The 14,512-nt window shown below is 36.4% G+C and overlaps 1 protein-coding gene across 8 annotated transcripts in view; it reads right to left on the reverse strand.

Moving 5' to 3' along the window:
* Nucleotides 1-14,512, reverse strand: part of si:ch211-200p22.4 (phosphatidylinositol-binding clathrin assembly protein) — a 54,643-nt gene that overhangs the window by 31,410 nt on the left and 8,721 nt on the right. For all 8 annotated transcript variants that reach the window (XM_042727337.1, XM_042727336.1, XM_042727333.1 and 5 more), the window contains exon 2: nucleotides 5,878-6,020. In XM_042727337.1, coding sequence (XP_042583271.1) covers nucleotides 5,878-6,020 — 143 coding nt within the window. The remainder of the gene's footprint in view (nucleotides 1-5,877; nucleotides 6,021-14,512) is intronic.

Raw genomic sequence — 14,512 nt, forward strand, 5'->3', positions numbered from 1 at the left:
ATAGCAACGAATTAATTTAAACCATCACACAGCATGACTGAATTGCAGCTTATTTCTGCAAGTGCACTGTATGAATCAGAGGCTGAATCCCGAGTACATGCTGAGCACCTGTGTTGACGCTCACAGAGCAAAAGGCATTTTCAAGACTGACATTTACATGGATTTATTAAAAGCATAACTTTAAATGCTGAAACTCTTTGGTGGTTTTAAGTTGACATTAATCTTCTGTGTTAAGTATCAGCGATATTTCAGAAAGGTTGCATTAATTACAGCAATAGCCTGAAACAATGCCTACAGCTATTTGGCCATTGATTTACATCCAGGAGCCCATGTGGCCTATGTGACATTAGCTGTACAAGAAAGACGTTTCAGATGTGAAAGTTAATTAAATTTCAGTTTTTTTCATCTTTGGACTAACATGCACTGCATAATAAGGACAGAAACATAGTAAAGTAATACAGTTCATTTTGATTTTCTGTAGACACAGCTGCATTAGACAACAGTGAGTAGATCAAACAATCACACATTTTGCCAAAGCAAAATTATTTATTTTTCAATTTTTGAGAAAAGTTAAACCAGCACCATTTAATAAAATATAGGTCATTCTTTATCTTAATGCCTAATTATCACTATTAACAAATGATTAACTACAACTTTTGCCTCAAACTCCTAATTTGCTGCTTATTAATAATAAGTAAGGTAGTTGGTATTGGGTAGGATTATGAATGTAGAATATAGTCATGCAGAATATGTGCTTCAAAAGTACTAATAAACAGACAATAGGTTAATAATAGGCATGTTAACAAGCAACTGGTTAATAGTGAGAATTGGCCCCTATACTAAAGTGTTACCAAAATACGTTTAAGAGATAATAACGGTGGAAATTCACTTAAAAACTTTTATATACATACACGATCCCAGTGATTAGATGGATGCAACTTTTAAAGTGACAAATATTCTGCAATCATATTCAATTTATCTCACATTCAGTCTGTTTTTCATTCAATCTACTGGTCAGTGTTTGTGTATTTCTGAATATGAACAAGTGTTTGTTTTGTCTATGGGCTATTCAACTCAAATAGTACTGACAGAGAAGTTAATGTCGAAACCAAAAAGACATAAGAGGCCGAGGCAGGTCTCTTTAAATAGAATCATCAGGGGGTTATTTATCTTTATTAAACAAAACTTTATCTGAGCCTCAAGCGTTAACTAGATCCAAGGAACTTCCCTCACACACACAATCACAGACTCTCTCTATCTCAAGTATGAGTTCACTCGCCCACTCAGTCTTCCCTCGGTAAATGAACCGTTCTCCACGGACAACAGGGGAAGTGGTGTCCCCATACAAGGTTAAGCAATTAGTCCACTGTGTGACCCCACATGAACCAGCGGATTAAAATTCCAATCAATTCTCTTTCTGTCCCTTGCCTTTCTCCATGTCTCTTAAAAGTTCCCTATCCTAAACCTGATGTTTCTTAAATACCCCCCTTCACTCTCTATCTCTACCCTACACAACATACGCTTCCGGTGACGTCACTACAGCAAACTGTGCATTCTCCATCTAGGCCATCAGTGAGTGACATCGCCCTTTCTCTCTCCTATTTGCACAAACGCATGTGAAAACGCCCTTATCAACAACACCTTATCTGTGGCCCTTCCTATGCCCTCTTACAGGGCTACTGCTGACAAGACAAATGTCCTCCAAATGTCTCTGTTCCTCAACGGACAGCGATAACCAAACATTTGTTTTTCAAGCCATAATGGGGTAAAGGATTAAGACCAGACTCGACCTGGACCAGACGTTCAGGTCTGATAACAAAACCACCCCTGGCTGATTAGTGCCCCGTCATGCCGCAGAACAGGGTGTGCTGAAGGACAGTCCTGTGCGCTTTCTATCTCTGACACTGGCGGGCTGAGGACCTAAAGTGAAGGTCTTTTTATTTTATAGCCCAAGTGAATGATGAAGGACGCGTGTCAGAGTCACTAGCGCTGCCATTGTTTTTATGCGGTTTCCTGCAGAATCTACAGCGCCACAGAAAATGTAATTATATTGTATCCGAGTTGTGAGCTTGCAGTCTAAATTGAATGTGAGGAGATAAAAAGGACTGTGTACTGTAAAAGAACAATGGTATGATACAATAGATGTGTTTTCTTCAGTGGCTGCACTTAAAAACAAATATACAGTGCGACTGGTATAGTCCAGTTCACAAAGAAATGAAACTGAGGCAATTCTTTTAATGTATCATGCAAATGACTCATGAGTTATTGATCTAAAGCAGATGAATCCTTCACTAAACTTACTCAGTCTCTTAGAGCTGAATTAACTGCAGTTTAACTGAAGCCCACAAGGTTTCTGAAACTGACAAAATGTCCTTTTGGGATACACTCAGAAGTACTGTGAAAAGTGTTCATAAATGTGTTTTAATTCTAAAAATGTAGTTTCTGTTTCAAAGTAGTGTGTAAAATAGTTACAATTAGCTTTCCATAAAAGGAGAACAAGTATTTGGTATGTCCTCATTTAGATACTGTAGCAAGGTGCTCATGTTGTAGCAATGCATTAAGCGGGCCACGTGCACATCTAGGTCACATCCTAACTGTATATATCATTAATGTGTATGTGTGTGTCTTGTTCTCACCTACCCACTGTTTATCATTAGTGGACTACGTGTTTGTGCCTGTATAAAAGTATCTAACTCTCGTTGTTGCATTTGCAACTGTGCACAATTTCAAACTCAAACATTGTATTGTACTAACAGCACATGGCTGCAAGTGTTTCAAAATGCTAGAAACATCCAGGAGGAGTTTAACATATTGTCTACTAATCCCCCATGAGGATGAAATACAAAAACTAATGAAATCAAATATATTGAGTTTTATATGTACACACACAGGACACACTAACATCACGGTTAAATGTGGCTCAAATCAGAAATTGGATCTGCATCTGATTTAAAGGCAGGGCAGGTGTTTTGGTTCAAAAACAGTTTTTGTTATGCTGGTTGAAAGTCTCTATATATCCCGATAGCTTTGGTAAGTTAAGCAGTCTAAATTTATCTATGTGTGTTTATATCGTCTGTGGAAGGCATAGGACCATAAAATGTTCATCCAATGAAAATGTTCTGTCCAATCATTATGATAGGTTGTCCTGTCTGCCTGTCAAATATGTATTTTCATTCCTCTGTGCACCCTGTTTGCGCAGACATGATACATCAACAGAGCGGTCCAACAAGAATGAAAGGCGCAATAATTGTAAAATTATGCACTTTGTACTGTAATGTTTTCTCATCGGTGAATGAGACATGAGGTAATCTGACAGCGTTGCATTCAACCCTCCACCAACGCCATCTTTCATCGTGTCACAGGTTAGTCTCTGGTCTGCCTGAGCGCGTTTGTGTGTTTTGGGGGAGGCGTGGCTTTGAAAAATGATTACGCAGGGAGGGTGGGGATCTTGCTTTCAAAGTTGCTAATGCTAGCCTTTCTGAAATTGCCTACCCTACCTTTAAATGTGCAAAAATACACTACCATTCAAAAGGTTTGCCATCAGTAAAAAAATCTGAAAAATTAATACTTCCATTCAGTAAGGATGACATATGATGTTACAAGAGACTTCCATTTCAAGTAAATGCTAAACTTTTTATTCCTCAAAAAATCCTGAACACAATCCTCAAAGAACACATCATGGCAACACTGACAATAAGAAATGGTTTTTGAGCAACAAATCAGCATATTAGAATGATTTCAGATTTCTCATTCCTGCAAAAAATGCCATCACGGTAACAAATTAAATTTTAAAATGCATACAAGTTACTTACAAATAGAAGCATACAAAATGCTTTGAAATAATTTTTTATAATTTTTTTAAATAATAAAAAGTAATTTTATAAAACTTTTTAATTTAACTCAATTTTAAATGACACACATTTTTATTTTTTTTAAAAACATGATAACTCAATTTTAAATGACACACAATAAAATAACCACGCTTTTTATTGAAAGTTAGGGCTGCACAATTAATCGAAATTACTCTTTCAGTGAAGCACGGTTCTGTGATCAACAGTAAATCTCCATCTGAAGGCCAGAGGGCGCTCTTGCACTGAAACTCCAAATACGCCCAGCAGAAGAAATCCAGGAAATCCCTATAATGGTTGCTGAATAAACAAAAGATTTAACTGCTTTCATTAATTCAACGTGACTAATAAACACACGACTAAGACATTACATGGTTTATCTGAGTTTGTCTTATTATAATTTTTAATAAAGTATATTATAATGCAATGCTAATCGAACTTAACCTTTATCACTGCTTAGAATACTATGAAATATGTTGCATGCCTTATTCTGTGTAAGAAGTCACATCATCTCACAGAAAGATTTATTTCAAACACTCGACTGATGTTATGAAGAAAGTTTGGAGTATAAACATGTTATTAAATGTTGTATTTTCACGCACTTTCAGATGGAGCAGCATTTACTCCACAGAGCTGTAGTTCACTGACAAGCTACACAAACAGCTTTCATAATAGCAGAACAATTTCTTCGATTTCATAATCGTGCGATTAATTCGTCTGCGATTATAAACGCGATTTTGCATAGCTTGTCAGTGAACTACGGTTCTGTGTGCATAGTAAATGCTGCTCCATCTGAAAGGACGTGCTGGAGATTCATTACTAATCACAGATCCGGCTTTACTGAAAAGATGCGCATGACAATCGCATTCGATTAATCGTGCAGTCATTTTGAAAGTAACAATAAAATTGGACCGAAAATATATTAATATTGAATATCAATGTATTATTTTATATCAGTTCTATGCAATAGAATCAAATATAACTTTTTTTGACTAATTATCCAAATAAAGTACAGTCCTAAAAAGCTATTATTATCAGAGCATGTGAGCAGAGCATAGCGGGGAGCAGATCAGTGAACGAGAGGATCATTTTACCAGCTCAGTTTTTTGAAAACTGTTTTGTTTTTGTTATTCCGTGCTCGATCCACCATGCCCAAATGGAGGAACGAGCTATGTTCATCGCAGTGGCTCAGGCGAGCTACAGCACAGTAGCGCTACTGCAAACAAGAGCAAGTATACTACATAGAACTTTCCTGTTGGCGCTTTATTTTAGCGGACTTTGCTTTTCCGGTGAGTATAAGCGGTACCAGAGACTGTACATAAGCAGAATAAACATTCAAAGAGCTGATAGGCTGATAATTTTCGGCGGCCGAAAATTCGGTGCATCCCTAATATAAACAGAAAACAGTTAAACTATAATATTAAATTCACAATATTACAGTTTTGCTGTATTATTATATTACTGTTTTTTAAAATAATGTAGCCTTAGTGAGCAAAAGAGACTTTTTTTTTTCAAAAACAGTCCACAGTCTTTTGAGTGGTAGTGTAAAATATTAAAATATTTAAAATATTAAAATATTTAAAATATTAATATTGACATCATTGAGGTCTCAAAGGGACACTTGCTTTGAACTAAGAAAATGTAATTCTAATGTACACAAGATGACATGTCTGGATGAGGCTTTATGCATGTAGCTGGGCTTAGAAGTGCCACACATTCAGTCCTTTCATGTTGTTTTGGGTCTCTTTGACTCATTTAATACTTTTTTTTTTTTTTAACACAGATTTGCTGCAGTTTAAAACCAGAATAACAGGACGGCAAAGTAAAATGTTTTTACTGTCACCATGTCTCAAACATGCTTGGTCACAAACAGGAAAATTGTGACTGCTGAGGTGTGATTTGTCATGTAGGGTCAATTTGACCGAGCTGGATCTTTAATGATAACAGTGCAGAAAAGTGTCATGCTGATGAAGATATGGGCCCACATTAAAAGAAAAAAAATATGAAGCACCAGGGCAGAATCTCTCACCTCATTTCCATACATCATTAGGTGGTGTGTGGTGATGAGCGCTTTGAAGACCACAACCCAGCTGCTGTTGGTGGTTCTTTCAAACAGAGTGTCGGCCAGCTGGGGCACATTCACATTCATCTCATTGGTGCAGTGGATCAAGTCTGAAAACACACAGGGGGCACATGTTAGAGCAACACACATCACTGATTCACATCTCGAATGGTTCAAAGATCCCTCACAAGATGTTTCAATAAACACAGCACGGACACAAACATAGGAGGGCCCTTGCATTGCATGAAACACACATTAAAGAATTTGCAGCAGGTGCTAATGGAAGAAGATCTCAGTGGACTTTCATAATATCCCCCTCTGCACGCTACAGACAGGCTTCTAACCCAGTCGTTCTGTTATGCAACACTCACAGACAAGAAAAGATCCAAAGAGCGTCATGTCTTTAAATATGCAGCAGCATCCCAGTTTTGCTTTGCATACTCACATCCAAAAGCAGCATCTCTTGAACGCCATCAGAGGCTCGAAAACTCTAGTTTCTGTTCTGTCCTGTTTGCATAATGAAGACATTCCTCCTACAGCCCATAGTGTTCTTTTTTGTTCTTCAAAGGCAAATCTCTTTACCCCCTTCCCATGAGAGAAACATCTTTTCACACACAGAGCAGGTAATGAGGGAGACGACTCCTCCGTATCTGTCGGATTTTGGCCCTGTGGGCCTGTCTGCTGTTCTAATAGGGAGTTCTAGTGGTAAGTAGTTCAGCTCCCAATTGGAGTCTGATGATTAATCACAAGGATCTGGCAAAAGAGACTGTACACTAGTACATCGGGAGCCCTTCCTGGGCTTGACCGGGGAACTGGAGCCCTCCGTGAGCTATGCTCTGGGGCTGGGCTGACACTGGAGCGAACTCTGGGGCCTGGGCCGACACCCTTCTCTAGGGCTGTGCAATATGGACAAAAAAAAACTATTGCGATTTCTTTGATCAATTTTGCAATTTTGATTTTAATCACGATTTTGACACACACAGACATGCTTTACAGTCATAAATGCATTCAGTATGAATTTGAAACATATTTCCAAAAGAAAACCAATTAGAGCTTTATCAAAAAGTTGTAACATGTCTCTAGAACAGACATAAGTCAAAATAATCACTATAGTAAAGGTGTAACAAAATGTCTAGACCAGTGGTTCTCAACCTGCGGCCCGTCACGAATTCAAATGCGGCCCACGTGCTGAACGCAAAAGAAATATAAGCTATAGCCTAATGTTTTTATGTAAAATATTTTTGTTTTGTTTTTCATAGGCAATATTAGCCTATTTTCAGACATGAGCAGACCTACTCACATAATTAACGTGTTTAATGAACATTTACAAGCGCGCACTTTGACAGAATTCAATACAAATAGTCATCAACAGCCATTAGTTAAAATTGAGCATCAGAATGGATAAATTTGTTTTTAAGGGAGAAAAATTAAATGTGGAAAATGCCAGTAAAGTAACACATACAAACAAGAACAGTCGCAGTATCAGCAGTGAAAGAGAGTACTGGACTTTCGGCATCAACTTTCGGTTTGCCCCACCACTGATGTTCAGGCAAAAAGAAACATCCATACTACGCAGCAATCATCCTTAATTGGAGAAATGTGGCAAAACATCTCTGGAGAGAACGTCATATTATTAAATTCGAAAGTGCTTTCCATATTTGGATCAACATAGGCTACATTTGTGAACGCACATTTTCTGCAATGTCGCGTGTCAAGTCATGCTCCTGTGCGCGTCTTACAGACTGCACCTTACAATCACAACTTCATTGTGCTGTTACTCCTTTCGAGCCGAATTTCACAAAATTGGTCAACTCCCGACAGCATCAGGTGTTTTATTTATGGAGAGCAGAATTATTTATTTCAATGAATGTAATCGATTAGATATCATAATATTTAGGCTATAATATTATAAATCAGGTTGGTTTGTATTGAAGTAATATGTAAATGATAGGCGGCCCGCGAGACTTGCACTTGCCAAAAAATAAATAAATAAATAAATCTCGTGTCCAGGGTTTTTTTTTTTTTTTGAAGTGTTAAAGTGTCTGGGCTTATTGTAGAGGTGATTAAGGTGTTGAAATAGATTTGTTATACATTATACAGGTTCACATGTACTCCGTCTGCAGTGCTTATACAGTATGTGTATGCGGTGCAGAAGCAGCAGCGAGAGCGAGTTATTGTAACACGAAAGCACATTAAAATAATGCGCGAGCGCGAATCTATCCGCTCGCACGCAGATTTCCTTTGCTCTGTCACAAAACCAGACACGCGTGCTCAGATACATGCTGCTCACGCTGCTATTCAATTAATACAATCAATGTAACTAATATACCTATGACAGTGCAACCCATCACTGCTTTTTGAAGTCTAATAACCTTATTAGACCGGATAGTAATTCTGTTTTTCTGTAAAACCTCTTAAAAATGGTGAGACATTTTTTATATATTTTTAAGACTTCCACTAGCCTTAAATTATAAAACTAAATTTAAGTCATATTAAAACCTTTGATGGACCTGTGGGAACAGTGCCAAATGCATAAATGTAATTATTAATCAACAGCATAGCTTGAGCCCTGTTGTTAATTTTTAAAATCAACATTTTCATAATTAACCAAGTAAGAAGGATCCCTGTATAATTTACAGCATTGAAAGGATAATTCAACCAAAAATAAACTTTCATTATTTACTCACTCTCATATTGCTCTAAACCTGTCTGACTTTTTTCTTCTGTGGAACAGACTGATAAGATATTTTGAAGAATGTATGGGGAAAAAACAATTGGTCAACCAATAGTGAATTTTACCGATACCGACAGCTAGGTTGGACCACAATGGTCGATACAGATTAATCCAAAAAAAAAAAAAAAAAAACAGTACTGAACCTGTAATATGCTGTAAATGTATAAAAATATTAAATATTAATTTATTGATCATTAAAGTTAGTTCATGGTTTATTAACTAATGTTAATAGAAGCAACTTTAAAAAACATTCTGAGGAAAAAAGGCAGAAGTGTGGGATTATAAACTCATGATTCTGAGCCGAGGGGAAAAGAGAGAATGACAAGTTGATTTTTTTTTTTTTTTTTACCAGAATTGTAAGATATAATCTGGGAATTGCAAGAAAAAAGTTAGAATTTTGACATATAAACTCTAAACTAAAATTACATTTTCTTTAATTCTTTTATCCCATGGCTTCCATAGACTGCTATGTTAAAACTGCCATTTTCTGCCACCAGATAGGCTCCGCCCACAAACAAAAAAACGTCATCACTGTTTGCAAACACTGAAATTGGTCTACACCCAGCCCTAGTTGCTAGGGTGTTGTGGGTGGTTGCTAGGTGGTTACTAGGTTATTCTGTGTGGCTGCTTACTTGCCCAAGTGCAAAGAGCCCAGCCCTAAATCTATTGATATTCTGGTCTCTAGATATGGCTTAGGTCCCTTATATTTATGTCTTTGGTATCACCCATCACAGGGAAAAAAAAAATGCAAGTCTGTTCGTTTAGAAAAGTAATAGCACACAGAAGCACATTTTGAGGTATCATTCATGCCCGTAGCACAAACGAGTTACGTGCCAGTACTTCTAGTGAGCAATAGTAATAGTACTGCAAACAGCATTAATAAATGTGTGCAATCCTGAAGATTCAAGTCAATTCCACTGAGTTATTCAGCCTCTCTTCCCAGGATTAATGCATATTCACGCAGTGTGACTACTATTAAAAACATACTGCAGCCTGTTGGGGGATGAGTTATGAGATGGCTGTCTGTTCAACAGTGTTTTCACCCATCTCTCTCTCTCTCCAGTCTAGAAATGCATCATGGCTTTTGCTCCAGCACTCTGTCTCTCTTTTCCTCTTTCTTGCTCACTTTCTATTATGGTCAGAAGGACAGCCTGCGAGCTGATTGGCTCCTTTGGGAGGGAGGGGGAAGGAAAGAGAAAGAGAGTGAAAAACTTGTCTAAAGTGAGGATATGTGCTGATTTAATCAGATTAAACCAACACATTTGGTGGTATTGATCACAAAGTCCATTGTCTTAAATGGAGAAAGACTGAGAGAGGCATAAATAAAAGTGAAAATTAGCAAGAAACTCCCCATTCCTGCATAACAATTTGAAGCATAGATAATGTATGTGGTTGTACACCTTTGGACCTGAGCACTATTGTATTTACTCTATAGTATCATTAATTTAAATGAAAGCATCAGTACTTTTTATTTTCTTTTTAAGCATTCTTAAACATTTAGGCTGCCTAATTAAGCAGAAACTATTAAATAGGCATTTGCCAGTGCAATTAGAGCTGCTACTTCAGTCAGGTTTTCACATGCAAATTTTACTACAAGTGCATAAAAAAATTCTAGATGAAAAAACCAAGATGCCTGTAAAATGTCTAAAATGTGCATTAAAAACATATACTGGCTTAATGTGGATACATTATTTGCACATAAAATGCTATAGTCACACTCACAGGGTGCGTTCATGCATTATTGGAATTACATCTCATTCTCACTGAACTCATAATTACAACTTATAATTTTTCAGAGAGCTCCGACTTGTACCACCTGACCAGCTTCAAAGGTAGAATAGTAGATCTGATAATATTTCTGTTTACAATTAAACTATTGACTATTGTTAATTGAGAAAGATTAAACTGAAAATAAATGTAAGACATACATTACAGTTTCATGGAGCTAGCGAATCAGATAACTAATGTCTTGCTAAATAATATGACTGTTACTTGTTGTATTGTGGTTTTGTCTTTTGATTAGTCAAATTACCAACCATTTTGGTGTTAAAAGTATCGTCATAGATAGGCAAAATTCATAGTCCGAAGATGTAAAAAGCTCAGAGTAGAATGCCCGGTTTGGCAAAAGCAGTCATGCAATTTTGTCTAAGAAATATTTATTATGTATGCTCTGGTCACTTTGAAATTACTTTTAAATATTTATTTTAATAATACACTTATTTGGTTAATAGAGTTTACTAATATATACATAATATATTAATATACTGTATAAAACATAATATTTATTTATTTACTAATATATGTAGTAATTATAATAATAATAATAATAATAATAACAGAATTTGATGTACATTTAAACTAAAATGTACAACTTGGAAGGAAACAGCTTTTTAGATGCTGTACTTGACAAAAGCAAAGCAAACTGCTCAAGAGAAACTAAAAACACAGATTTGTTCTTTCTAGTTTCAATTGCGATCAAATTAAATCATAATGCAACATTGATACTAATCTCAAATTTTCTCCTTTACAATGCTTCTGAGCGTCACACACTGTGATCATAAAAGTTGATTTCCAGAGTAACTGAGAAAAGGCAGCGCTTCACCCCACAGCCTTTAAATAGACTTTCTGACAGTCTTTCACTAAAACAGACAATCACACTTCCATGTTATCCCTTACAAACACACACACCTGGATGGCTCCATGCTAAGATGTGTGCATTAGTGCACGAAATGAGTTGTAGCGGTGAGAATCGAATCGTAGAGAAGAGGTGGAAGAAAACCGTGGCCCAGTGATGTCACTACAGTGCAGCAAATGAAGAGGTTATGAGCGATGAGGTCACCCATCTTCACTCAGTCTGTGTCAAAGTCTTATTGTTAGACTGACAGACAACAAAGCCCTTTGTAAACATCCATACCGGGCTGAGCCTGCCACCAGTTGGAAATGACAGATGTTACAAACATACTTGGATTTGCAACACATACATCGACGCCATAATTGACCGGCAGAGACTGGTTTGGATTTAAAACCAGCTCTTTGCAAGAATGAAAAATGAGCAAAATTACAAATTAAAGTGCTTTTGATTCAAAGCATGATTATTCACTGCAGTGCCCGGGCTTACAAATTAATCAGGATTGAGCCTTGATGAGGCACAGGAAGTTTGGCAGGAAACCTTTCTTTCGTGTGTGTGTGTGTACGAGGAAGTAAATTGACCAGGTGGCCTGACAGTCTGTCCAGCTGTCAGCCAGAAGACCATAGCTGGTGCTCACCTCTGAACAGTCACAGCTGCCATGCTAATTACCTGTTCCAACCGTACTAATCACTGACTCCAGGTCAGTCCTGCATGACCCCCTACTTCCGGAGAACTGGCCCATAATGCACTAAATGTGGAGTGGGAACTGACATTTCAGAGTACTGCAATGCTTTATTGCACAAAAGTCTCAGTCAAAAATCAATATTTTTAGTTCAATATGTGTTTTTGGGAAAACAGACTGACCAGCAGTCAGTGCAAGTCTGCTGAGTTTTTGTGCTACGATAAACATGCGGGAACTATAGTACACGTCATCATTGCATACCAACTCTTTACTAGGGCTGTGTATTGCCAAGAATCTGGCAATACGACACGTACCACGATACATACAGTATCGCAATGTATCGCAACCCATGTAAGTAAGGCGATATATTGGGATATTTCTTATTTTAGGAATAGGATTTTTTTTTAGGAAAGCTGTCATTAAGAACACACCACCATATGCAAACCTAAGCAATAAATAAAGAATTAAAAATGATTTAACCAGAACACAGTGGGATCTGCATTTGCAATAATCAGTCCCTGTAACATTCAACTTTTTGTGCAGTATGAGTAAAGAGGGAAAATTAAAGTGCTTGCAGAATCCTTTAGTTAAATGTATAATACATATAAAATTTATTTTATAAAAAGACCATATATATTCTAGACCCTGTTTTAAAGGTTCACAGTTTAAGTTTACAATTGTAACTTAAGCAATGTCATAACTTTTTTGATCTGAACAAACAAATTGCATCTGCTTAATATCAATGAAAAATAAAGTACTTGCAGGGTTTCTAAAGAAAACAAAATTTTTTTAAAACAAATAAGATAAATACAGATGTTAAACATTCTCAGAACCTTTCCCACTGGATTTCACAGGTTTTTCAGTTTGTATTTTTGTTCCGCGTGGAATCGCTGAAACCGCGACGCGAGCACCGCCCCAACTGCACAAAACACCTCCAAAATGAGAGAACGCTGCATCTCTTTGTTCAGAGATGAAGACTGCTATCAAGCAGTCGTGATATAAACTTAAAATGAAACAACTGTATGATGAATCTTGTATGATTTTTTTTTTTTTTTGTAAAACATCAATATTCCATTTTTGAGAATCGATACAGTATCGCCAAACAAAATATTGTGATACTCATGTGTATCGATATTTTCTTACACCCCTGCTCTTTACGCTATTTTTATTGCTCTACAATGAAGTAAAGTTGCAATTCAGTACTTCTTGGGCAAAGTACTTAAGTCCAATGAAGATGAATGAGAAGCTAGTTACTAAAAGATTGCAATTTCACGTTTTTGGTCAAGTAGTCACAAAATTAAAATATTTACGTATCCTGACCCAGACGTCAATATTTGTATTGCCAAGCTGATTCCCATAACAGCAATGAGCATTTGAAATTCCATCACCCCAGATTTATTGTCATTGTATTAAAAGCAAAAACCGTCCTAAGATTCAAATTCTAAATCTGAAGGGACCACAAAACCGGTTTCAGAATAGTAAATAGTTAACAAAGTAACCACTAGACAATTTTTGTTGTGTGGCGTTTAGCCACATTTACTGACAAAATGGAACTCCAGTGGAAGAGCATGAAAAGGTTTATTACATCTAGGGATTTAACGATTAACCACGAGCCGGTTGAAAATAGATTCAAATATGTGGCGATTCAAATCGGCTGAGATGCTAAACAAATTGTGATTCATTTAGTGGTAGGCGTTTATATGAATGCATGTCTGAGGAGAACTTACTGCCTTTAGAAAAGTTTAGATGGTATTTTTTCTTTTCATCTTGCCTCTGTATAATGCATATTAAAGTGCAGCGCTGCTTTGTTTAGAGCTGAAACCAAGGAAATGCTTTAAGTGCCACCTGCTGGCAGAGAGTGAATCTGCGTCTCATTCAGCTCGTCTGCTGTTTCATGCAGATATTTTTATGCATAGTTTCACAAAACTGAAGTCAAACCATTCTGTTGTTGCTTCAAAATCTCTAAATTATACAAACTAATTTAAATTAAAAACTGCTCATGTTGCATGTATGCAGCATCTTTGTTTGGATCATGATTAAAATGCAGTTGGTTGCCTCTAATTTTAAATGGAAAGAGCACAGACAAAGCCTTATTTTGTTTATATTATGAGATTTCTTTTACAGTATGTGTTTTATTTATTTGATTTGGGGCTTGTTTTAAATTTTAAATTTAGTTTTGTTATTTACATTTACATTCCATTTAAATTTTGTCATTTAGCAGACGCTTTTATCCAAAGCGACTTACAAATGAGGACAATAGAAACAATCAAAACCAAAAAAAGAGCAATAATATGCAAGTGCTATATTAGTATATTATTATAGTTATATTATCATTTCACAAATAAATGTACAGCATTTTGTCCAAGCAATAATAAAAGGACATATTTAATTCATAATTTGTCTTAAATATAATTTTGTTTAAAAAAAAAAAATTTAATCGTGAATCGAATCATGAGTTGAGTAAGTCATTTCATCCCTAATTACATCAATAAAAAAAAAATATCAAAAGGATAGTGGTTTCCTTTGTGGAAAAGCTGATCACTCAGATTAGAGGACA

The sequence above is a fragment of the Cyprinus carpio genome, chromosome B7 (assembly GCF_018340385.1).
Source record: "Cyprinus carpio isolate SPL01 chromosome B7, ASM1834038v1, whole genome shotgun sequence".
Lineage (NCBI taxonomy): Eukaryota > Metazoa > Chordata > Actinopteri > Cypriniformes > Cyprinidae > Cyprinus > Cyprinus carpio.